This window comes from Mycteria americana, chromosome 3 (assembly GCF_035582795.1).
Source record: "Mycteria americana isolate JAX WOST 10 ecotype Jacksonville Zoo and Gardens chromosome 3, USCA_MyAme_1.0, whole genome shotgun sequence".
Lineage (NCBI taxonomy): Eukaryota > Metazoa > Chordata > Aves > Ciconiiformes > Ciconiidae > Mycteria > Mycteria americana.
The window spans coordinates 69,550,298-69,577,435 of record NC_134367.1 but is presented as its reverse complement, the minus strand read 5'-3'; the positions used below and the strand labels follow the sequence as shown (position 1 = coordinate 69,577,435).

Below are 27,138 nucleotides of genomic sequence, written 5' to 3'. Positions count from 1 at the left end.
ACAATAAAGAAGACAAGGTTGAAATTCTGTATGATTTCCTCTCTTCCACATCCAGGGACACTCAGCACACAATACGCAGATGGCACGCCACATAAAGGATCGCGTTAACTGTTAAACATTTTTTCTTCCCATTAACTAATGTAACAATGTGTCTCTGCTATTAAAGAAATAGACAAATTACAGAAAACTTCTGTCAGCTTAATCCCGATTGCTAAAATAGGCCATTTGCCCAGATGGGATTGTTTTCTGGCCTATCAGGTTCAAAACATCTAGAAATTCGGCAACCACCAGCCCAGACTCTCGTAGTGTTGATTCAGCTCTTCATCCTTAATTGAGTTTCAGGCATGTAACTCTCAGGAGATTTTTGAATGACAGCCTAAGTATTGAAGGCTACTCTGCTCTGCGTGTATGTTAGGTGACCTGAATTTTCTAAAACAACGAGCTCTTAGGAGCCTGGGTTAAGTCAGCAGATGCCGTAGGTGACAAAAATCACAGCAAAGGCCCCTGAGACTTTTTTGCCAGAGTGGGCAGTGTGCCAAATTAAACAAGCATTTCCAGTTTGTTTTCATTTGCCACCTTCTACAGCAAAGACACTGTTACTGCCCTTGGGGCTGGTGGTACTGTGGAGGCTCCCTGGATAAGCACGAGAATGGTGGGGCAGCCTGCCCATCGCTGTTCCTCACACAGCCGTTTGCCATACTGATCTCTTTTCACCACCGTTTTCCTATTCCTCTTTTTGCTTCTAAGCAGCATAGTACATGGAGAGAGCTCATGTATTGTTAAGTATTAGCCTACAGGCTAATTTTAGGAACACCCATGGCCTCCATTATTCCTATAACTAAATGTGACCAGAAAGTTGGTGAAAAATCAGTGTAAATGAAACCCAGAGGTCAGCTGAAAAGCGACTTGAAACAACTTGAAACTCACTGCAGCTATGCTACATTGCCCACTTTGAGTAGCGGTGTTGGGAACATGCCCTTATTTTAGCGTAACTTTTTGCACAGGAAAAGTTGATAATGAAAATAAACTTCCAGGTTTTATTCTTACACTCCCTGGATGCAGAAAGAGAGTAAGCAATTGTTTAAATAAAAGAGAAAGCAATTAGGGAGCCACTGGACCCACTGACTTTTTTTGTGTCAGGGTCTACTTCTAGTATTTAAGTTTTGAAACTTGACTTCTTTTTTGATGCATATTGTCTGCTGTTGTTTTTTGCCTAATTTTATTTGCTCAGTTCCAATAACTACATACACTATGGTATCTAGCTGCTATTGGTGTACTAGGTACTCTTCCCCTCTATTTGTTCAGGGTTTTGTTGTGGTTTCCAGTAACGCTGTGCCAATATTTTCATAAAGAGAAAAAATGAACCATCACAAAACCAGCAGAATGTTCACCAAGTGAAAAGAGCTGCACAGTGCAATAAAGAAAATCCAAGATCTCCATGTTTTTCATGTGGATTGAGACTTGATTTACTTTTACATTATGCTTGCACTCTTCTACACAAACCTTTATCCAGAGAAAACCCATTTCCAGCTAAAAGCACAGAATAAAGCTTGGAATGAGATGATCTATGAATTCCTGTCTCTTTGGAAGATGTTTTATGTTCAGCCTTATACTTCAACATGGATTTACTTGATCACTCCGTACTTGTCCTGTAAGTGTGATGCTATTTTAAAGATTTCTGTCTGTGTATTTCACTATGTTAGGATTTTTTGAAGAGCATCATCTGGTATGTCCATATAACTGGGCACCTCCAGATTTCATTCATCCCATCTGTCATAAGGGAATTTTTTTTATAATACAGTTACACTGATCCAATGGCTCACCATTACCAGAAGGGACAGCTCTCTTGTGCCAGGACTAGCACTTGTCTAACCCTCAGAGCTCTAAAGCACGAGAAAACCACCCATTTTTCTTCTGAGTTTCTCCTGAACTGTGTTCTCATGCAGTCACCGTGCTGATGGGAGGGAAGCAAGGGTAGAGCAGTTCTTTTCAGAGGCAGCCAGCAGGCAGGTCAGGTCAGATGCTTTGTACCATTGCAGGAGCAGCCATTCATTTTAGTACAGTGCAAGTCACCCTCTGATCAGCCCTGTCTTTCTCCATTAACTGTCCAGGGAACTTTGAATGACTGATTTAGGTGAGTTAATCCAGATAAAGACAGATGACCCGAATCCCACCTTAGAAACTAAAGGTAAGCAACCTTAAGGACATCATGCGATTTGCATTTATTTAGTTAAGTTTAGTACTTGACCAGTTTTAATGACACGGCTACTTGTTAAACTTGGTAACTCAGCACTAATATGCATAAGCGTAGGCAATACAGGTATCACCATGCAAACAAACTATCAGAAATACGAAAATAGTACCATTTTTCATGTGCATATGATGGCAGTATTCACCACAATTTATTTAATATTGGATTACAAGCATCAAGCTATGGAAAAGATGTCAACTATTACACTTCAATTGCTTTAAAGATATTATTTTAGTGCTGTCATGTTTCATAGGAAAACCATACTTCTCTATTATTCATCTGACATTTAAAGCTTTTTTTTATGTTCTTTCCTAGGAATATAAAGACTTAATCACAAAAGACAGGTTTTAAGAGGACTTTATTAAATCTGACAACTGACTAATTGGACTGTGTGCAATTAATAAAAAAACCTGATAACTGAGCATTCAACAAAGGATTGTTCACTGATAGCATTTTTTTTTTTTATTTCTGCATTTTTACAGATCTACAGTTCTGCAAATACAATGTTTGAGTAAGACTTTATTCTTTCTAGTTTACGCCCACACTTCATGAGATTACTGCGGTGTGGAAAATGTCACACTGCTTCTCCTGGTCGAAGAGCCACAGGAACCACAGAAATACAAAAAAACTAGCCCTGCCCATACACTTTCTTAGCTAAAAATATTTGTGTAGGGCAGACTGGGTGTCTCACTATTTTATACCTTTTTCACTTACAACTTAAATTGCTGTACAAATATAGTAGAGACTTTTATGCAAACTATCAGATTCACTATTGTGGGATCCAATAAAAAAAAGCTAATACTGAGAAAACACTGCACTTTGTAGAGATCTCTTCTGATGCTCTACAGAGGAGCTCAGTAGGTCGCTACTTGCATATGGGATGTTTTAAACTTTGCCTTCAGACATACAAAAATAGTTCGGTTTAGATACTTTCTCTGTTGCAAATTTAAATATCTCCTTTATTTTTAGAAGAGTGCATGGTATGCTTTACCTTCAGGCTCAGTAACAGATCTGTTATAATTGACTTGATGGTTATATTCCTAATGGGACATGTAAATGTCACTGAAGGTACTGTTCTTTGTTTCCTACAGGAATTTCCTAAAATTCCTCTTAAGACGCAGGATGGGATAAGAGTTTATTGGGGTTTTGTCCTTATATTTACTACTGAAGATCGGTTTCTTCTTTAAGTCTTCATAAGAGAGTCTTTTTTCAAGTTGGATCCAACTTATCTTGGAGAGTTCATGTCCTCACAAATCAACTATATCAAGCATGTTGAAAAGTACAATATAAATTGTTTTGCTTTGTTCTGTTTTTAATTCCTTTGCTGCTAGTTGTTAACTGGCATCCTCAGGTTCAGTGAACTCAGTCAGTAACTTGCTCACTCCGAGTTTTCTTCTCTGTTTTTCAGATGGGACACTTCTGCTACTTCCGCTCCTGTTCTTGCTGAGAGAGACATCTCCAAATGGCTCCGAGTCTTTCACTTGGATTTAAGTAAGTCTTCCCATTCAACAGTGGACTCACTATTTTTAGGAATTGCTGGAAACATTGACTGCATTTTACTTTGAAATTCTTTCATCTATAAAAGAGATTAAAAAATAAAATCAGTCAACTGTTAACAAGGAGCAAATAAAGTAGCACCATGAACCCTGGGCTTATTCTACAAAATAAACTGTGTGAGGTAAAGAAGAGGTAAAAAGACTTTAAAAATAACAGAAAGTTAAGACTTTCCCTCTGATTATGTTGGTTCAATTAACAAAGTGAAAAAAGTATGAAGGGACCCACAACAATCCCCCCTTCTAAAGCACCACACTGGGGTGCCTAATTTGGACCACTTGCCTGAATGATTCACTACTGTTATATGAACTACTATATATACACACACCCATTTAAAATGTTTTTGTTTGGAGGAAAATTACCTCCAAAGAATATGCCCATATTTTGACTGCAGTGCCTTTTTCTACACTTGTAATGGATTAAAGGCCCAATAGGTCTGTTCAAGGATTTTAAAACAAGGATTAAAGAAAAAATACTGGTCAGCTCTGACAATTTAGGTTTATCCCACCATATGGATACAGGTGACAAAACAAAGTCTCGTTCAAATTTATACATTAGTAGGAAGGAAAACAAGATTCATAATGATATACAGGACCAAGCTTTTCTTTCACTGTTGCTAAATTAAAATGCCATGAAAGAGGAAGTTTGCTAGTTTTATATTCTGTATATCAATACATTAATACCAATTGCCAAATCTATATCTATGATAACCATTTTATCACCTATATCTGACTCAATAGTCCTGGCAGGCCAGAATGGAAATTTAATTTCTTTAAAAATCATTTCTGTTTGAAGATAGTATTTAGATTTAGCGCGTTTCTTTCTTCCAAGATTTTTACATATATTTTTACATATAATATATTTTTAAAGGATAGGCATGGAAAAATCAAATTGGTGAAAATCCTGTTACACAAACAGCAGGATGTACAGGGGAAGTTTTGGACTGCTGTTTTGAGGAAGCTCTACAGAATCTATGACCATCATGCAGAGAAGACAGGATGCGGTATTCAAGCACTGGATGCAATAACCTCTTGAAGACCAAATGCTGTCTCGGGCATTTTGTGTGTTATGGGTCATCGGTTCTTTTACAAATACCTTTGGGCCATTTTCTGTTCAAGTCCTTCTGCATATGAGTAATTCTGACAAAGAACTGGTACTTCTTTAGAGAAATGTTGCTGGAATGCAATTATTCAAGTTACAGCTGATACAAAGAATGAAACAATTTACAAAGAAATTACCAACCCTTTACTAAGACAATAACTAACTATGATGGATGAAAGCATTTTAGAACTCAAGTTTTTGTGTAAAAATGCCTGGGTACTGCTAATCAAATAAAAATACATGTTATATACAGTAGGAGGAAAATTCAGAGCCAAATTATCCTTTTTGTTTTATCCTGATTGTGTTCTTATGTAAAAACTAATTCACTGTCTGCTTTATATTTTATTCTGATCAGATAGCTGTTTTGATTAATTATTTGTTCTTGGCTTTTAAAAATCTTGGCAATCACCCACAATTGTTCCTAAACTAATTATTTTTGCTTCTTATTTAAAACTGAAAAGCTCTCATAGACAGCTAATACTTCCAAGAATAATAAACAGCAGTATCAGAGCTGACATGGGGGACCAGCCCAAATTACATTAAACAATTGCTGACAATTAAATACAAGTATTTACAGTAGGAAATGCTTTAGGAGCTTTGGCTTAGCTGTTTTTTCCAGTCCTCTGTAATTAAGTTACCCCAGTTCTCTGATGTGCGGCAAGTATTCAATTTACTTAATATTTTTTACTTCCTAAAGAGTGAACCAACTCTTCTACTCTTTCATCTCACTCTAAGTATTATCTGGGTGTTTGGTAACACAGGAACGGCCAGATCCTAACCTGATGTAAACTGCTGTAGCTCAGTTGGTGTAACTGGAAATAAGACATTTTATACCAGCTAATGATCTGGCACAACGTGGATTTTTCGGCTGTTTCTAAACTCAGCCTTTTAAATTTCTTTTAGTGTCAGATTTAAATGGCGCACTCATAAGCCCTACAGGACACCTCTGCTACTCCACTGAAGACACACAAAACCAAAGGAAAACTAAAAGCAATTATATAAAGCCTCCAAAAGAGGATGATGGCGGGGGGGGGGAGCCATTCAGAAAACTACAGTGCTTCCTCACTCTAACAGCTACCACATAATCACTAACATGCCAAACCCTAACCCTCGAATGCAAAAAGCAATCTTGTCTGGGAAATAAAACACTACAGCTCTGTTCTGAAAGAAAAAATGTATTTATTTAGAAAGCACTAAAACACTGCTAGCAGCTGCAGATTTAAGAATATTCAGATCTTTCTCCCCTCAGAATGCTAATTTATGTTCTGCAGGTAAAAGCAACTCATTTCCTGGAAAAGCAATTTTTCCTTAACACGTGGACCAAATCTGAAATATTCAACGTCTTTCTTTTGCTTTTAAGACTCCCTGAGAAATTTCTCCAGCCTTGTCTTCTCAGATTTTGATGCTCATTTGTAAAACCACTTTGCAAGTGATGCCAGACTCAGTGTCTCATTTACCACTTCCTCTCCTGCCAGCATCTATGCCCTTTTCCACAAGGCCCCTCTACACGAAAATAGTTTGTTATTGCAATTCACAACTTTGTCCATGTTTTATATTTCTCCACAAACTTTCTTCCTTTGTGATTCCTGGACAGTGAGCTACTTCAATAAAACATAATGCCAAACTGATCACCACTGTGCATTGTCTTCTCAGTGTTATGCTTTAGGCTGTCAGCTATTTAAGAAGTACATTATCTACAGTGACTGGCATGGGCCTCACTAATACGTAATGTCTTCACGGTATGTCTAAACAGGACCAATTTCTTCATGATACAGGAGTGACAGCTACTAACTCTTACAAGAAATGTTCATTCCTATACAACTTAAGAGATACCGCACCCTTTTATTTCTCTCCACAACAGTTTTTGAGTTCTCACTAATAATACTTTAAGCAATGTAACTAGTACTAGTCCCGGACTTCTATTTTCCCCGTCTCCCTCTCCTTCCAGTAAGAAAGTGCAGTACAGAATTTCATTAGGGCTTTGATCTGGACTTCTAAGGTATCTCCCCTTTCTCTTCTGTTCCACTAATAACACCAGCTTCTGAGCTTCTTCCTCCATTTCCACATTCGTGCTTGTTGCTATCCTGAATGTATTTCCAAATCCTAGCCACTGTCCTCCCTGCACTCAGAGCTTCCCCAAAGCTCACAATGCCTAAAAGCATGGAGAAGACCTTGAAAAATAGCTATTCTCTGATGTAATGGAACCAGTGTATACACACATAAATAAACATGGAAACTGCATCCCAAAGTTCCCATCCCTTCTCTCCCAGTGACAATGTCTGCCTGCTTAGGAACCCTTCTAGTATCAAATTTTGGGCTGTGACTTCTTTCAGTCAGAGACTTTCAGCTCAATTGATTGGTCAAACTCTATTTAGTATATTTACACATTTAGTAATAACTTTGGCCTCCAAAGTAACTGACACTGGCCTCGGGGTTGTTCTTGCTTGCATTTGGTTGACAGTATCATACCAGGCCCATTGCAACTTCAGAGGATCCTTGCAGTGAAGGGAAAATTTGTTCACTAAACATGTAAATTAGCTGTCCTTCAACAAATTGGGCTTACCAGTGTCCCGTCACCTCCTGCAGTGCGGTGAGCTTCTTGTGAAGATGATGAATCTAGCTTTATGTTCTATTAATACTGCACACTTGAGGTGCAAGAATTGGGACCTTGTCTTTACCTGCTTTACCTCTCGGGGGACAAGCACACTTCTTGATGAGGGAAGTGCTGCCATTAGGAATCTGTGTCTTGCCTTGCCTTTTCTTTTTAGTAGACATGCCACTCGGGCGGTCTCTTCTCCCCTCTCCCTCCCTGGAAATCTTCTCCTGTCCTTCCTCCAGATTCCACAACACGCATGCCAGTGGTCTCAAATCAAAAGGCATTAATTTAATTATGAAAGCTAATGTGCTACGTACTAAGTACTGGAATGTTTTGAAATAATTCACTGAAATGGCTGCCTCTTTATTATTGTCAGCCACACTGACACCGGGGTACTCGGTTCAACCGTGATAATGTCTTCAATTAATAGTGCAGTAAACTGAGCACTAAAAGCTGAAGGTATTTTACCTCTTTCTGCTGCCTTCAGTATCATACGCCACCCTCTCAGCTGCTGCTTCTGAACCTAGTGGTACATGAACGATTTATAACACATTTCTTGATTTAACATTCCAGCATGCTCCGTTCCTGGAGGCAACTCTCTGAAGTGAATTTCACTCAGGTGAATTTTATTTTTTTTATCACAGATTTTGCAAAGCTTGACGCTGTTTTTTCTGCCAAATAAATTACAATAACTGTTCCACCTCTGACTGTCAGCCTTCTTTCTGAAAGTGTATCATCTACCTTACTGCATTAAATAATCTGTAATAGCTACAGATCACTGTTATTTTCTTATCTTAACCTAATGATCCTGCCTCAGGTGGTAAAAATACGGGGACCTAAAAGCATCTTCCATTTAATAATCTCTTTTTAATGTACATCGTTGACAGAATGTCATGCAAAAATTGGGATAGCACTATTACTGAGAGCACTTATGTGGCCGTTCATATCAAAGTGAATGGAAGAGGGGCTAAAAGAGTCTATTGGAATCCTAGAATGAAAGTTTTAGGAAGAAATGTTCGCTTTGATGTCTGACATGCATAATAGGCCAACCTAGATTCTAGGAATTTATTAGTTTTCTGTTTTAGTGCTCATACCAGTAAAAACTGCTTACATTAGCTTCCAAGTGAAATGAGGTTAGATGCCCTGAACTGGAATATCAACTGGCAGCAGAATACAGCATGTACATGCTCTGTGTTCTCCTCAGCCACCTTCCATTTCACAAGGCATCAAGATGAGACGGGCTGCCCTGGATTTAAGAGCATCAGAGAGGATTGTTCTTGCCACCTTTTCCCAAATCTTAAAATGATTGCTGGTGTCCTTGTTAGCAAATGATTACTAAGGTCTGCATACAGAAATAGCAAGTTATTTGCAGAAAACAGCAAGCGCTGAGCCCTTACAGTACTCGAAGAGCAGAGCAGACAGCCTGCCGGCTGAAGGTGATTCTCCGATTCTCAGTGTAAAATGGGGCACTCACTGCAGGTCACCCTGTGCCGGCTTGCATGCTGACCTCTAAAATAAGCATGAAAAATAGAGCCCCGGTTCATATTCTTAGACCTTACACTTCATTGGCAAAAGCATTGTGAATGTTCGGATTATTCAGAACTACAGGTCTATGAAAATGGCCCTCAGAGGGTCAATCCTGGCAGTATACATCCTAATATTTAACTATCTTACACTGTACTGTTCTAGTGCACTGTTCACAACCTGTGTGCCGATTCCAGTGTTTCAGGCTTGCATAGAGAAAAGCAGCAGCAGAATTTTGTTAAACCATCTAGAGAAGTCAAGAGCTCATATTAACCCCCTATCCCATGGAGACTTACACACATGCTTAACCTTATGTAGTGTTGGATACTCGCTTTGAAATCAGAGGGCCATTTACAATGCCTAAAATTAAACAAACACATTGACATATTTTTCCAGAAACCTATCCCCGTAAATCCTGTGTAACTGGATGTCCTGTGCTTTTTAAAAGAAAAATAACATGAAAATAACCTAAGAAGTGAACTTTACAGGGAGAGGGGGAGAGGATCGTCACTGTTTAGAACGAAGCTGTCACAGTTCCCAAACCATCATACATATGTAGTAGCCTCCCACGGCTACTACATATTCTGTCTCAAATTACTGGTGAACCACTGAGAGCTGTCAAGTCAGAAGGGTCACACTGTCTCTTTTCCAATGACTGAGTCACGTGAAGAGATAAAACACATGAAATACTTTCCTCACGTTACTTTTCCAAATGTACAGCAGCCATGTTACTCATTCATAAATGAATGCATTTCACAAACACAAATGGGAAGGTAGCTGGTCTACATCACAAACGTGTTTTACTGGCCCCACTTTGGTTTCATTTCTGTGCGAATGTCACTTAGCTCCCAAAAGCGGGATTGTTGACTGGTAGCCTGAAAGTGTCTTTCTATGCATCTATCATAAAAGGAAGAAGATGCCATTCCAGTAGAAAAGACTAAAGAAAACAAACCTGTTCTGGTTTGAGGCTAGATTATTTTGAATACAAAAAAAAGGAAGCAATAGCTAATTATGATCAATTGGAAAGACAGCTATTGATTTATATACACCAAGACAGTCATTTTGTAAACCACAACCTGAAAAAAAAAGTAACTTGCTTAGGTTCAGAGATACAGGAGTATCCTTTGAAATTCTATACATTTCCATGTTGATCTTTCTGAAATAAAATGCCAAGGACTTAAGTTTTTGTAGGATATGATATCTCGAAGTAGATTAAGTCAGTGCCTCATTCTCAAGCCTATTCTCATTAATTTCAGTGATGCTGCATCAGGCTTCGAAATAAAAGTAATGGTACAAGGTTTGGATTATACCATCTTGTTGCAAAGGCTTTCATGCCATGCAGAAAAATGCAGTGAAATACTTTTGAAATCACTGAGGAACACAGCATTTATTTCCGCAGAATCTTACTTTCAAATCTGGGTGCCTGGAAAGGACATTCTCATGATTAGTCTATTATGGTGTATTAGTCATTGCTCCTTAGGCACCCTGGGCAATTTGAAAAATTAATATTAAAGTAATTTAAAATTTTAAATAGTTAAATATCTAAATGTATAAAGCAAGTTGGTTAATGGACCCAAAATCTCAGGATGAGCATCCCAACTCTATAAGCTTTTCTGTGCTATAATTTAGATTTCTGAATTAAAGTAAAAACAAGAATTGTCTGCAAGCATGCAGTTCCTGAAAAGGGCAACCTGAGTAATTTTTTTCCTCTATATGTCTAGGAATTCATGATATGTATCATTCACAAGTGAGATTCATGGCTAGGAAAAGAGCCAGCACAAACCCAAAACTCTTCAGTGATGCATAAGCCTCGACACCATGACCGGGGCTGAATTCCATGCAGGAAACCTGTCAGAGCCAGTGTGGCACCCAGAGCCAGGCAGGGTCGGCTGGGTGCCTCCAGGCAAGCAGAGCAGCTGGGGTCTTGGACCACAGAAGGGCGAGACAAGCATGGCCACACCACCACACTTAACGAAGCACAGGAAGATCCCATGGGACCAAGATGTAGCATGAATAATTCGCACGTATCAGATAAGCTTTTATTCAGATCTTAGTGGTACACATATAGTTCACAGTTACGCGCAGCTGAGAAGTGGATCAATCCATTTGTCCACTTACAGCGACGTGGAACTGCTCCACAGAGGCAATTTCAGACCAAAGGCTGAACTTTTTTTACTCTTTCTAGCTTCTTAACAGGTTGACAGCAGCCAACAGCTACGAGTCTCTTCCAAGACACAGCAGAGTAATTCCTCAAGACAGCTGCAGTTACAGTCTTCCCATATTTTTGAAATACTTACTTACAGCCGTCCCTATTCCTAAAGCAGATGTAGCAGCTTTCCAGTAGGAAAATGATGATCTTATTCCTTGAATAAGCATTCTGCCTTATCAAGTTTACAGTGAAGTTCATAGGCTACTTTTTTTTTCTTTACTTCTTGGATAAAATACCAGCAGTTCATATGTGTGGAGGCAAGTCTTCTCCACACCAAACTAATTAGGCAATGTAAGCAGTACAGAAAAACCCTGTATAAACAGGAGGAGGAAGTGCTGACTTGTACTAGTACTCCGTCTTCTTTCTAAGAGCTTGAATTTAAACAAGTATTGAGGAAATAAAAGAATGTTAAAAAACAGGGCAGATTTGATTTATACTGAAATATATGATCATGAAATAGCATGGAAAAGATATAATTTTATTATGCAATCAAACATAAGCATGGTAAGAAATAGAAACTTCATGAATAATACTTCGGTGAGCATCAAATACAACTATAATTAAAAACTAATAACAACAAAAAAATCTAGGAATGACTCTAGGATGACTCTAGAATGATTCTAGGAGATATATTGCTTTTATAGCAACATTTGTTCATTTATGAAATAGCATAAAAATTTCAGCCACTGCAATATGCCTAGACTTGGTTGAGATCTATAGATCTTAGTAGTATTTACAGATGCCAAAACCAGTAATTTTTGAAAACTATGTCTCCATGTTCTGATTTTATTTTTCAAATTAATCCATCCTTACAGCCAACACTCCTTTGTATTTATACTGTACCTGTGACTGTGTAACTGGGTTACACAGTCTTACAAAATTTTATCAAGTATCTCTCAAAATAAGCGAGGGGGATGTTATTATTTTTATGCTTAAAACAGTGATTTAGAGGTTAGATTTCCTCTAGAGAAAAGCAGCCCGCCTGGGAAATGTCCTTACCAACAAAACCATGGCAAGCATATATTCTCTGTATTGCTTTTAATTGTTTTAGATGTCTCTTCACAGCTGTGCAATTGTTTTAGAGTGTTAATATTTTAAAGGTTAAGATCAATGAAAACCAGGATATTTCATTAGGAGTCACCATAAAAATTATAAACTAATATTTTATAACTATATTAGTCACAAATTACTAGGCAATTCTCACTATTTTTCCAGCTTTCCATGGAACAGATGTGGAAGCAACAATCAAAATCTCACAAACCTACATATGAATCATCCTGGCCCTTTTCCTATGGGAGAAAGAATGCTTTTATTTCTGAGGAAATAAAACCTAGTTTATTGAGGGCATGAAGAACAAAAGGGCTTTTAAAACATAATTTATCTTGTTTGTTAATTGTTGCATACTTCAGTCTACAAGGGCTAAGGGTATTGTTCTCCTTTTAAAAGGCTCATAATCACTGATAGTTTAAAAAAAAAAAAAAGAACATCAGGCATTCATAGGTATGTTTTAATACCTGTCAACTATTCTACAGCTGCAAGTTTAATTAAAACCAAAAACCTGCTTATTTAAAACAAGGATTTACAACTCAACTGTAACTTCTAGAAAATTGTGAAACTAACATTTTTCCAAGCAACAAAAAGGTGTGGTGGATCATAACACCTGTAGAATAGGTAAATAAAATAAGAAAGGTTTAATTTTTGGAAACTTCCATAAAAATACTTGTTTAGGTCAAGTGTAACAACAGGGGTTTTAAGATAATTCTGAATTTTTTACTTCTAAAAATTTTTACTGAGTGAAACACCATTTATTCTTCAACTGAAAATTTAAAACCTCATTGAGCATTTCATATGGAGAATGTTGAAATAATATGTTTCAACTACTATTCAACTTTAAAAAAATGTATATGATAAATTTGCCGAATCCATTCTTTTCTACAAAATTTATTTCAATACCTCTGTGTTTTGCATCACAAAACAGTCAGCCCACTGCACCAGGAGTGGGCAGCTACAGCGTTCTGTGGTTGCAAGCTCAAAGCCCTGTAAGATAATGCCACGATGTGGAAGTTATTAAATAGCAAATATACTTGTTAAAAAAGGTGGAGCCATTTTGTTTCAAGCCAGATGTCAATTATTAAGCTTATGTTTAACATTGCACATGTCCTTCTATTGTGTAAAGTGCCTCAGAGAGGAAGGCTGTGGGTGTGTTTGGATAAGCCCCGGGTTCAGATCAGGGGTGCTCTTTGGAAGCAAATCTCCCAGTTGTCTATGCTTACTGGGCATGAGTTTGTGTACTGCTGAACAGCCTCAAAATTTATGAACTGGGTTTCTTTAGGGTGACATAAAACTGACGATGCATTCTAGGCGCGCACACAACATACTCTAACTGCAAACAGGCGTTCAAGCCATGGGGCAAGGCCAGAGTCAGTCCAAATTTTAAAAAATCCCATGGAATGGTTGTAGATGTCAGGTCCTCAGCCCCCAGTTGCTTCACTGCCCCAATGCTGCTGGTCAATGATACTTGCTAGTATAGACAGAGCTTCTACACCCAGGGATAATCAAAGGTGGACTGACTTTAAATATTTTCCTAAGAGATTGCAGGAAGCAAGTTAAAAAATCTGACTATTACTGACAGATGGTTATTTTCTGCAAGAGGTACAATATAAAACTAGATAACCACCATCTCCTAGGTTCTGAAAATGAAGATTTCTCTTTTACATTATTGAAAAATAGAACTTAAACCATTATCAAACCAAGTCCTCACTGATCCATCACTTCTCTGTTCAGGAATAAGAGTTGACTGGAATTTAGTAGGGCTTATTGCTTACCAGCCTGTCCTCAGATTACAACAGTGGTAACTGCAGTCAGGGGATATTAACAACCCAACCTGAGACAGCGTAAAATCTTTTATATCCCTTACCAAGATATAAAGATCAGTTACTTACTATCACCCCTGGGTTTTCACGCTGGCATAAAAAGCAGCAGACTGTAAAGCTACAGGGAACCACCTTTAACAGTAAAGCCATTTAAGAGCTGGAAGTAGGCATTGTCACAGCACTGTTTTAAGAACCAATAAGCCACAAAGATTAAATAAAAATCTGATATCACCAAAGCTGGTGCATCACCTCAGTGTCTGGAATAGATCTTAGCAACAACTTGCTTCTACAGCAAACACAGGCTGTCTCAGAAGGTGTAAGGACGAGGCATCCTGGACCATGGCTTCAGTTTCCTTCCACGACACAAACTGCTGAGCAACCGCAACACTGCTTCAGAATGACGGACACAGATTAATTACAGCAATTATAACTCATCAAGGAAATATCGTGCCAGTTTGTTCTTGTCGTTTCATCTCTGACTTTGTAAGTGATGACAAGATAATTTAAACAGCCACAAAGCTTAGAGTAATACATATTTTTATCAATCACTCACTGTCCCGTCGATAATTGATGCTCATAGGAAACACATCCCTGAGCGTTAAAAATCACAGCATTTAGGCGACGGTACCAAGTGGAACCGCTCTTCTGGGCTCTGACTAACGACAAGACCATTTGCCACTACTGCAACGCTTCTTTCGTTAAACAAACGGGTCGTTAAACAAACGGTCGTCAGAAGCCGATTAAAACCGCTCGTTCGGCAGCGCGAGCGGCTCGGGGCAGCGCCCTCCCCCGCGGCCGCCCCGCCTCTCCTGCCGTTCCCGCCGCCGCCAGCAGGTGTCGCTGCGGCGCAGCCGCGGCCCCGGCCCCGCCCCCCGGCCCGCCCGCCGCGGGGCACAACCTGCTTTGCCCTGGCGGGTATAACTGATCGGCCCGAGGGTACCAACGCTGACTTCTTTTTCCCCCTAAACCCCAGAAATCGTAGCAGCACCTTGCTGTTTTGGTTCCACCGTTTCAGGTGGGCGGGAGATGCTCAGAACCTCTTCCTGCGGACACACGTAGGATTACAACGGATTTACGGCAGGTAGGCCGGCGTGAGGATTTGGACAGTTCAGTCACACCAGCGGAATGGTCCATTGTTTCAAGCCAGCGCACGGCTAACGTGAGCAGAGTTCAAAGCACAAAGAGCACATCTTTTGCTGCGCTGCACTTCTCCAAATTCACTGATGAGCTTTGCACTCCTCCTCCTGTAAAGCCAGCCCAAGCTCTGGTGTGCACCAACTTCAGGCATCTCCATGGGCTGGCCCGTCAGGAGTGGAACTGCTCAACAGCCTTCCTGCAAGCCAGCTATGCTGCAAGATCTCCTAGCTCTCTTACTCCTTTTGGTGTGATTCCTGCCAACCCATCATGTCTGATTTTCCACTGCGGCTTCTTGTGTTTTACTCCTGGAGATGACCTGAGGCATTAAACAACACTTAGCAACTCAGTTTTACTTGACTCTGAACTCCCCTCCAAACTCTGCAAGTGAAGGTCAGCCCTGTATTTTGCTACGATGCACCAAGATAGTCACAGGGACAGAGCTGGCAATGGATGTGAGAAAGTGCTCGAGTTAAGGTACTCCTACATGTGACAGAAGCAGCTTGCTTGTTTGCTAAATGAAACATCCACAGCACTTAACAATCAGAATTTTATTATGCCTAACAATTTAATATTGAAAGACTATATTAGCTGTCAGTAACGTTATCAATATTACCAGGAGCTCTTAAACAAATGAAGCTGCTGCCCAGCAGGGCCAGGTCACTAATTAGCAGGTCCCAAAGGCAGCTGGTTACTGTTAAAGGCAGTAAGGTGAAGAGGCTGGGCAGAACCTCTTCTTCTCTTTGTCTAGCTGCCAAAGCTTTAGTTATTAAGTTCACACAGGTTCCTGGCATCAAATTGAGTCAAGTCTCCCCTCAGGTCATGTATAGTATACCACTTTCAGAGGTGAAAGTCTGCCTTAAGTTCCTAGTTTTCAAATCTTGATACCTGATGCTAGGTTTGAAATTGTAACTTGAACTTCTACAGGTATTGGGAACCTGCATGTACTACAGAGCAACTGAACTTGCAGCACTCAACCACACTGAAGGCTCAAGACATTCTTATTCAGGTAAATCTCCAAGAGCTTCTTTTTAAAATGTTTAACTGAAATTAAAATGTTCATTTGAAAATGAGCTTAGTGTAAAATCTATTGTGTCTTCTGTGGTCTGAACAGTTAATGTGGAAAGAAACTTTATTTCACTCAGTGATAACTTATAGTTTCCCACAAATAAAACTTAACTTATTTTTGTGGCTATCTAATAATTATTGGACACAACATATGCATCTAATATGTGTTTTTTAAAAATCAGTATTTTAACTGACTGTTAATCTATTTACATGTTAATCATTCTTAATCTATTTGCTCTGCTTACATGATAGCAATTAAGAGTTTTCAGAAGTATCACAGTGTTCCCTGGAAATAGGAAAATAAATAAAATAAACAGGTCCTTCTTAAAATGAGCATATGTTCAAGAGTCCAGAACTAAATAAGAGTTATAAGCTGGCTGGTACATTATTAATCTCAACTGTTCAGGAAAATTATATTTAAGCACAAAAATACTTACTGTCTTTCAACAGTCAGTGTTTGCTCCCAAGCATTATGTTAAAGCAGTATGCAAAAAGTGTCAACAACAATAAAAAATCAAAGATTCATTATTCTAGAAATATATTTTTAATGCTAATGAACCTCTTCTCTTTGGTCAAAATATTTCATTTTTAATACACTTCTGCTTTTGTACCTCCAGCAATTTTAAACATATATATATTTGATTTTAAGAGATATATAGTGTAACAGGAAAAAGAAATGCGTGACAGGAAATGTACAAATGCTAATTTTTCATTCTGCAATAATGAGTAGCAGTATTGTACGTGTTTCCTTTCTGCAGTGGGAATTTAGAAGTCTATAGCGAATGCAATAAATATGTCAGTGGAGAGCAGAGAGAGAGCTGTTCAAAATCATGTGGAGACAGAGGTCTCTTGACAGAAATCTGCTTCTTTCAGTGTCTGCAGTTCTCGGTGCGCAATACGGTGAAACGTAAGCACTCCACAACAGAAACCAATACCAACAGGCATTTGCAAGAGCTTCTTCAGAGACAGTTTCTCCCATCTCCTTTCAACATTAACACAACACAGAATATAATGAGGTGCAGCTTTCTGACTACCAACGCGCAATGAGTCTCTAAAATACCCTGCAGTGTACTGTACACTGCTGACACAAGAGCCACTGCTGTCAGGTAACCAGAAGCCCCCATCAGACTCTGACATGTCCTGAGGCTTGGCCATCTCAAGCGTATATGGTTGGTCCCCGTCAGACAGTCTCAAGGAAAGCAGCCTCATAGGGAAACCAGGCAACTGTGGGTCTAGGCCAGTACTTCTCAAAGAAGGAAAAATTAAGCTTACTGAGAAACAGTTAATGTAAATTGCAGACTAGGGTCAGATTCTGCTGTCCTTCGGCAGGACCACAAGTACTCTGACGGAATGAAAATATGAATCGGCAGCATAGTGTGAAATGAATCCTTTTGGCTGACGATACAAGCGACAGTAAACTGAGTGGACTGTCGTAGCTCAGCATGCAGAGAGTATACACTGGTACTCCCACTCTTCCTCCCCCTTCTCTGCCATTCCACTACAGCCTCACAAGGAGGACTTCAGTTTAAACAAAATGTATTGTAGATGCCTCCTATGTCCTGCTGTGCTTTTTTGCTGGCTCCTATTGAGAATCAGCATTGGAAACTAAGGAATAAGGAATGTAGTGCTGTATGTTGGGACCCAAATTGTGACCTACAGGACACATCAGCAGAGTAAACAAGAAGTGAGAACTTGAATAAAGATATTAACGAGAACAGTACTGGGATGGAGTAGTATGTTCTTCCTTTTAGTTTTGGGAGACACTTTGCTGAATATATAAATAATTTGCCATGGAAGGTAAAGGAAGTCTATTCATTCCTAGTCCTAAAGAGGATGCAGACAGTTCTGACAAACTTACAGCTGCAGGGGACTCTTAAGTCATGGCTCATTACTAGGGGCAAACAAAAATGCTAACAGGAACTTTAGTGTTCACACTCAAGACTGTGAAACACTGGAACATAAGCAATTTACTGAAGATAGCCTTAGCCCCTTGGGACATACAGATGCTTCCCAAGTTTCTTTGCCTTGACGTGGCATGTCATGGACTACCACTCTATTGCACATGAAACTCAATTTTCTGCCCCCTTGCCCCTTCCAGAAATGCACTAGAAAGCAAACTGGCCTCCTCTCAGTTTTTCTTATGTCCCCAGTGTCCTGATGCAAAAAATGGAACTTGGACAAATAAACAGATTGCTCTAAAGACAGGGTTCAGGGGGTAGCCTTCAATTCAATAAGCAAAGGATATAGAAAGTTTGCAGCTACTATTTTAGTCTCTAAATTAGAACACTGCCTCTTTTGTGAAGAATCCGAAACATCTGTGCAAATAAACGTATGCAGGACAAAACTGTTCCTCCCCCAAAACTTTCTCCTCCTACAATATCCGATTTTTTGCAGACGTAAGAATGCCTTCCCTGTGTGTGCACACTCTGGTTAGTCACTCTGGTGGTGAATGAAGGTGTAACTCCTAGGCTAAAGTAGTATAGAGATGCCACCCCAAGATGCATTACCCAAGGAAAAATACGGTATTTGAGGGGATCATGCTTGCTACTCACACTGTGCACACCCAGGGCCTTCCAGATGGCAAAACTGAGCAATCCAACTCCGCACCATGCGTAGAGTGAGCCCCATCCTAGGGCTCGTAAGGCCAGTGACGAACCACTCTCTGGTAATGCAGCTGTGGCAGTAATCCCCTAGAACCAAAAATAAAGTGATCGAGAAAAAGTGAACAATAATTGGGGAAAAAAAAAAAAAAAGAACTAAAAAAGTTAACTTGGTGATCTAGAATTTTTCCTGACTTGCCAGCTATACTAGTGTAGCCACAGAAACTGTTATGGCTGCCAGCAGACCCAGAGAGCCAAGCAATGGGGTGGATGAGCTGCCTTCGCACCAGGAACAGCTTTCATGGTTGCCAGTACCACCTGGAGATTATTTTTATTACCCAGAAATGCTGAAGTCAACTGTTTCGTGGGCACAAGAATCCAACACTCAGTTATCCCACCAGTCAAGATACAAAACGGAATCAAAACCAGTCACAAGCCCTTATGCCAGTGACATTATAACATAATCATTGTACGTCATTGATTTTGGTACTTTTTCTTGGGGCAGTAAGGGTGGTGGGCAACCATTGACCTACAGGTCTTTATCTGCACTCCTGAAACAGCAGATTAGGAAACTGGAGGAACCTGAGTAGGTTTCAGCTTGACACAGAGAGGGTATAACAGTGGCTGAGAGACTAACCTCGAGGGGCTGCAACGCTGAAGGAGCTCTGGAAACTATTTAGGAAAACTTTGTAAAGAGCAAACAACAATGCTGAACCCATCCCCCTGCAGAGTTCACCAAGTGGCAACACAGAAAATGCTCTGCAGTCTCCATACTTCTCATTTTTGTCAGAAACAAGGGTCGGTGGTTTTAACCACTTGTTAAGATACTGCTGCATAAGAGTCTGCCATGAGACGTGTCCTGAAAACACAAAACACTGTCACTTGGAAAAGCCACCTCAGGCCACGAAGAATGGAACCTCAGCCATGATGGGCTCCCAACCACGATGAAACCTTCTCTGTCGCAGCACATAAATGCACACTGCAGCTACCAAGGGCATAAGCCACACGCTGGGTGACATCAATCAATTCGCACTGCACATTCACTGTTAGCCAGCTGTTCTCATCTCACAGTGCCCACCTTACTGTACCTATTTGGCATAGGACAGCTTCAATCTGTGTAGCCTGCAACAGCAGTAAGACAGACATAATCCTCTTGCTCATAGTGGTAAATGTCAGCAAGAGGGTTTGGTTTTTTTCCCCAAAGGATCACTGTTCAATTCTTCACATGGAAACATAGATTTCAGATGGTAACTGTTAAAGACTGGCATCTACGGTCCTTACACAGCTGAACAGTCTACTTACTTCCTAGGTATCTTGGGAAAAAAACCAATTACTGCTCAGAGGTAAACATAAATGAGACTGCAAGCATACAAATATATTCAATAAAGAATTCTTTCATTTATAGTCTAAAATACTGAAAAGTGAAATTAACTTGCAGAACGATCCAAAAATTTTTCCTCCAAAACATGCCGAAGAGCTACACTTTTCTATTCATCACAAAAAGTGGGAAAAAAATATTTTGTATTCTTGCTTTAAAAAGACTTTAAATTTTTAAAATTCTTTTTAAATGGTTCTCTTTCTTCTTTGATATAATTAAACATATGTAGTGTCTATCACTACGGTATTTGGTCAGTGAAATAGCACCAGTAGTTTTTTTTCCTCTTGGCTTCGTATTTATTCAAATGTTAAAATGATCTTCAGACAGTCCTCAGCATTAACACCTCCTTAGGATTTGGCTGTAGCCACAGTTACCCAAGGACAAACACAAACTTGCAAAGGACACAAGCAAAATGTATCTTGATCCTTATTTATTCTGATCTGGACATCCCAAAGCGGAAGCTGTTAACAAAACACTGCTCTGTAAGCATACACACATATGCACACAGACACGAACAGCAAAGATCTCTAGTCACACCATTATACCAAGTCCTACTATTTCCTTACCACAGCTGATGAACTTTCATAACTCTTTCAGTAGAGACTGCTTTGAGTAGGTTTAAAATGCTGATGATTATTTCTGACGTTTTTCCTGCTTCCATAGTCTAACCATATACAACAACTTGCAGAAAAATGTCTCCCATTTGGAAGATGGGAAATGAATGGACAAAAATATCCTCTACACAGACTCTTTAAATAGGAGTCATTATCTGTGAAAATTGCTGGCAAAAAAAAAAAAAAAAAGAGTACTATTTAAATGCTTGATTGCCCCAGGAAAATAGTGGTAAATAGAAACAATTGATCTGGTTTTACTGACAGCAGTCAAACAGTGTTCAGTCACAGGCTGATTCCTCACGGTATTAAGTACACAGATAAGGATTTCTGTAAACAAGACAGTTTGTTATATGATTATCAGATATGCTGTTCAGAGCATCAAGAAAGCTGATTAATGAAATGCTAAAAAATTTAAAAAGACAACAGTAGCATGGGAGAAAAAGATGTCACCAACAAAAGAACATTTTTAAGAGAACTGAGTTTTATTCACAAGCCTGTTATTCTATGCACAGACTGTTTTCTCTTCATTACTGCTCCTATATTTTTTTAAAAAGCAACTCTTTAATTTAAAACATAAGCTCTTAAACAATACTTGAGTCTTTCTAAAAACCAGACCAGGAAAATATAGGGCAGAATTAGCTGATTTGGTTACCAAAATATATGCTTCATATTTAATTTTTTTTTTCTGGAGGACATAAGAAGGAAGTGGGAGAAGGAGAAATGACATTGTTTTTTTCAGACACAGGCCTCAATCCTGTAACTATTCCCATGTGGATAAGAATGTGTCTGAAAGGAAGCAGTGCCTAAAATAAATGGTGTGTTCAGCTGTTTTGGTTGATTGTATTCAGCGTGTTCACTGTTTCGTATGACCTAACCCATTGTAAAATTAAACACCTGGATAAATGCTGGTAAAACTGGACACTTACCACAAGGAGGCTGCTGCATCTGAGCATTTAATTTAACACCTCCCCCAATCATTTCTTAACTGAAGTCTCTGCAGTGACTTCAGCACTAAACAGGATTATGTAATCTCAGTTTCGAGTCAATTTGGGGGCCAGTCCTACAAATGCTTACCTTTACTATATTTCACTACCATGGAGGAGGTACGGTAGATGCAATTTCCGCTTTATCTCTTGCCAGGAATGCTGATGCTACTCTACAAGGGTAGGGTCTCATACTGTTGCTTCCTGGAAGTCCAAATGCAGTCATGAAGCCATGATGCTGTGATGCTACAGCTTCCCCTCTAAATTGCTATTTTTTTCTCCCATAAAACTATTTAAATCTGTCACAGGCTGCCTTATGTTTGCTTCCTGTTTCTACCTGACTTACATGTTGCCATTTCACTGACACAAAAACTGGCACAAGCCAGCAAAGATGCTGAAAGAATAGGTCTCACATTTCTTCCCAGCATTGAGCATTAATTCTCATTCCTTCTGACCTTCCCCCCATCTTGTGCCAGCACAGTCACTGCAGTCATGCAGTGAAGGGAATCAGAAGACTGATTTGGACTAAAACTAATGCAGGAAATAAAAAAAAAAGTAGAATTAACCCACTGTCATCTCACCAATCCAGCAGCACAAGTATCGGTGCCTTTACAGGGGCAGGAATGAATTGCCAGAAACTAAGGGCTGGTAGGATTAGTTCTTTCAACAGTAGTGCTGGCTGATGTTTGCTTAAACTACCTGTCAAACTATGGCCTCACCTTAACATGGATAAAAATAGTATTTAGGCATTGAACATCTAAGAAGGATGCAATCATCTGTAGTTATTCATAGTTACACTTTTGTTACTATACATGATGTGTTATTAAAAATGACTTGCCGTAAGTAACTATAAATTTAAGTAAGAATGCTACTGCAAAACTGTTTATCTGGTTGGTATCTCAGAGAGCCTCTATAGACGGTTAGGTCATTCTCAAAGTCTAGCCTTCCCTTTTGAAATTGCCCACCTACAAGTACCTTGACAAAAAAGCATCTTTCTACACTTTGCAGTATTTAATTTGAGGGGCCCAGGAATCACAGATTTTTGCTAGCAAACTGTTGTAATTCATTTGCACAGACAGTAGCAGATACAGGTTTTCAGCAAAAATCGAAATGGTATGTATCACTTAGTGCCATTTCCAGCATATATATTCTCAGATGTCAATGTAACGTCACTCTTGATAAATTTCACACTGATAACAGGACAGCTCAGACAGCCAAGAATACGCGTGAGCTGGAAAAAAGTGCAATGCTCAGGAAAAAGGAAGTTTTAAAAAAGAAAAAAGATGTTAAAAAAAAAAGAGAGAAAACTTCCTTATTGTAATATGTTTCTATAGCTTGTGAAATAACTTCTCATGGAATTTTCTATTTTGTCTATTTCAAAAAAGAAACCCATTTTTATTGTTGCTGAAAAGGCAATGGAAGAGTTATGCCACAGCAGCCTACAGAGGAAAACAGGATGGCAAAGGAAGGATTTCATGCTCTTTGACCACAAAAGGAGATTGTGAGTGATCAGATACAAAGGCTCTGATAGAAAGTGCAATGGAAGAATTTTTTTTCTCTTGATATGCATTGTTATTGAATTAACATTTTAAAAATAAACACAACTGATCAGTTCTCAGCTCCCTAAAAACATCTGTAATGTATGTTGTATTTTAAGGGCTCGGTGGAGATGAGACTGATCAATTTCAAGGGCCTATTTTTGACATTTTTGGCAGTAGCAAAGCATTAGTGAGGAAAAAAGCATTCTTCAATTAAATATGCTGTATTTCAGATTAATATACAAACATGGTACAATTGCTAGCTTTCATTTGCAATTTTTTTCTTCAGAATGCTCCGGTGGATCCTGTTACTAATTGCATGAGATCTGATTATTTTTGGCTGTCAGATCGCATAGTACCAAGCCACTACTCGCTCTCATCAGTCCCCTTACATGGTGGGAAGGGAGTGGAGAGCTTACATTTTGACTAAATTGTTCCACTTACATATTCCACAGCTTACAGGCTTTCTACCTCCTCATTCCCATCCTTACTGCAGTTACCTCGCTTCCCAATTCACTGTGGGACCAGCACTGTGGGACCACATGAACTGGATCACTGAGGTGATACAGGCTCATGACTGAAGTGTGTTCACATCACAGAATCAAAACAGACCATCAGTTATATCCATTATATAGCCGTAGTATGATTCCAGCAAACAGTGGAAGCTTTATGTATTTCAACTAATCTCAAGTACTAAAGTATTTAGCAGTAGCAACTCTGAACTGATTTTTAAATTAATCCTACCCCTATTGACTTCAATTAAGTCTAGTGCCCTTACCATCAACTTTGTACAGCCAAACTCCACATATATCAACATTTCTATAGAGCATTTAATACATTCTTGTTTCCTGCGTATCACAATTGGAAAATAGTTTAAAAGGAACAGACCTTACTGAACCAGTCTGGGTTCTTCTTTTTTGTCATGGCAAGTGTGGTGCCAAAACCTGCTATCATTCCTGCTGTAGCAACAGTACCTAGAAAAATTCCACCTGCCAAGAAAAGTTTAAGAAATAAAAATTAAGATTTTGTTTCTTAAGGGGAGGAAAAAAAACCCCACACAAAACCAAACCTGTTTTGAAAATAAAACCTGAAAAATTAAGATCTGTCAGCACATGCTGAAGGGAAAGGCACAGTCGTCTACATTATTTACATTAACTCAAAATGGCAAGAAAGCAAGAAAGAATATTTTGAAATAGAGCATTTTGAAAATTAAGGGCAAGTGTATATATTTTCAAGCCACATAACACACACACAAAATCATTCAAATCCCAGGATGTCTTTTCACAGTACTTCGAAATTTCTCTCTCACTCCAAAGCCAGGCTACTAAAATTGTCTTGCTCTATGGCTACTCCTCACCCTTCCCCAAAACAAAGATGTAATTATTTTTGTTGCATCACTTGTTATTTCAAATGGCCACCTGAAAATCCACCAGGACCTCTGAAGACCATTCCATAAGCAACACTTGTTCTTCAGCTTTCTTCGTTTTATGTTCTAATGCTCTATTTAAAAAAAAGAAAATTACACTAGCAGGAAGGTTTCCCAAGACAGAAAGCATTCCTCACTTTTCGGTTCTTTCAGAGTGTTTCCAAAGTCACTTCGGGTCCCTTGATCCCTTCTAGTTCTTGCATCAAAGGCACATGTAGCCATACCTGCCCACTTTTAAGAAAAAGGCTTATTACAAAGACGGAGTGCACTGTACAAAACCATCTGATTCATATGAAAATTCAAAAATTTCAGGGGGTTACAAGTTGTTCTTCCTTTGCAACTATTGATACCCAGCCTGTTTTCCCTTTCCCAGTACCAGTTAAGTAATTAAAAAACTGGCCTGAATAGGAAGTAAGAAGCAAAATATGCTTATGTTTGGTCTCACTTTTTAAAAATTAATTATCCTATTATTGTGATGGAGAAGTTTGCTGTACTTGTGCCAATGAAATCTATAAAGTACCTCTTCTGCCTGGGAGCAGAAAGACCTCACACGCTGTCCGAACTTTGCATGACCACTGCGTTTTACATTTCAAGGTCTACTAACCAACATTTCCCTGATTTCAGAAATAATAATTGGTCTTAAATTAACTTCTCCTCAAAGTGCAGGAGTTCGATGCATGACCTCCTTGGGAGGGGCAGGAAAGCATTGCAAAGCGTGTGGCAACGGGGAACGGTGCCCTTACATTAGCATGCTCACAGAGACATTATTCCTGCAGGGGGGTACATCCCTCTGATCGTGGTCTGCCCGCCTTCCCCCGGGACTCGCCGGCCGGCGCGGCGCGGGGACGGGACAGCCTGGGCGGGAGAGCGGGAGGAGCTCCGGCCTCCGCTCCGCCAGGGGGCGCGGGGAGCCCGGGCAGTCACAGGGAGCGGCGGCGGCGCCCGGCGGCCCGTTGGGCGGCTGGCGGTGACTGCCGGCCGCAGGGCGACGTCGCCAGGCGCAGGTGCGCTCGCTGCCTCCCGCCGCCCGCAGGTGCGTGTGGCTGCGGAGACTTTGGCTCTGCTACGAGGCCGGGCTCTCCCCTCGCCTCAGCTCCCCCGGCTGGGATCCAGCCCGGGAGACGTGCTTGTTTTGTTACGGAAACTTTGCTCGAAGGAATCCGCGGCGCCACCTGTAACCCCTACGAGCCGCCGCTTTCCCTACGGCTCCTACCCCCTCAGGGCGTCCCGGTAGGGCTGGGCGCGGAACCCCGCCCGCCGCCGCTCGCAGGGCTGAACTCCCTCAACCCCCCGCCGCCATCTCGCTGCGCGACTCCGCTCCTCGGCCCGGGCGGCCTTTGCGCCCCGCGGCGCTGCGGGGCGCGGGAGGGAGACGGCTTCCCTCAGTGGCTGCCGCATCCGTCCCGGAGGGGGCCCACCCGCCTCGGGTCCCCCGGATCCCGCCCCAGCGGCGCCAGGGCGGCCCGCGCCGCGCTTTGTAGCCCCGGGTCCCGTCCCCGCGCTGGGAGCGGGTGGCTGAGGGGCGACAGGCGCCGCCACCGCTGAAGGGGAGGGAAAGGCGGGCGGCGTTGTAGGGGCTTTCTCACTGCATCCAGAAGCCTCGGCCGAGGCCATCCCCAAACGCCTCGGCTCCTCGCCGGGGACGGGAGAGTAGAGCAAGACCTTGGGCTACGGCAAGGGGGGCACGGAAACGCCTTCCTCCCGGCCTCCGCTGTCGCTGCGACACGGCTGGCCGGGGCAAGCGAAACGGCCAAGGGCGGGCAGGGGGCTTCCGCACTCGCTTGGTGCTCGTCCCTGACCCGTGCAGGCAAAGGAGGGGAGGAGACGAGGGCTTTCTGCACCTTTGATTAAGAAGAGCTTGTCCTGGGACGCCGCAGGGCTCCCGGCCCCCCGGGGCAGGGGCAACCCGCGACCGGGGTCCAGCGGAGCCGCCGCCGCTGCCCCCTCCTGGGCGTCCCCGCCGGCAGCCGCCCCCATGGCCCAGACCACGGGAGAAGGAGGAGACGGCTGCGGGCCGCAACCCGGAAGGAAACGGAGCTGGGCCGGGACACGCAGCCGCCCTTCCTCCTCCTCCTCTTCCTCCTCGGCCGCGCAGTTGGGCGGAGGGAACCCGCCATGCCGGGGGGCTTGGGCGGCCGCTGTCGCCCCCCAGCGAGGCCGGAGGAGGCGCCGGCGAGGGGGGCGGGGGCGCGGGCGGTGCGGCTGGGGCGCGCTGACCCAAGGAGTGGCTTACCGGTGCCTGAGGCTCCTGCGGCTCACCTGCGAGCCCGGGCGATGACTTGAGGCGGT

At 41.1% G+C, this 27,138-nt stretch overlaps 1 protein-coding gene across 4 annotated transcripts; it reads right to left on the bottom strand.

Annotated features, from left to right (window-relative positions):
- Positions 1 to 2,591: 2,591 nt before the first annotated feature.
- TMEM242 (transmembrane protein 242) lies at positions 2,592 to 26,883 on the bottom strand. Of its 4 annotated transcripts, none has more exons than XR_012775283.1 (5): positions 26,691 to 26,883; positions 24,312 to 24,412; positions 18,863 to 19,000; positions 14,358 to 14,495; positions 3,717 to 3,827 (listed from the first exon to the last, which is right to left on the bottom strand). XR_012775283.1 is itself a non-coding variant. In XM_075498935.1 (4 exons), the coding sequence occupies exons 1-4, from the start codon at positions 26,824 to 26,826 to the stop codon at positions 3,729 to 3,731; spliced, it is 474 nt and encodes a 157-aa protein (XP_075355050.1). In that variant the 5' UTR covers positions 26,827 to 26,883; the 3' UTR covers positions 2,592 to 3,728. The 4 variants fall into 4 exon arrangements, 2 of the variants coding, with proteins under 2 accessions (XP_075355050.1, XP_075355051.1); XR_012775282.1 differs by lacking the exon at positions 3,717 to 3,827 and adding an exon at positions 15,116 to 15,561 and having other exon boundaries at positions 14,358 to 14,498; XM_075498935.1 differs by lacking the exon at positions 14,358 to 14,495 and having other exon boundaries at positions 2,592 to 3,827.
- Between the last annotated feature and the right edge of the window lie 255 nt (positions 26,884 to 27,138).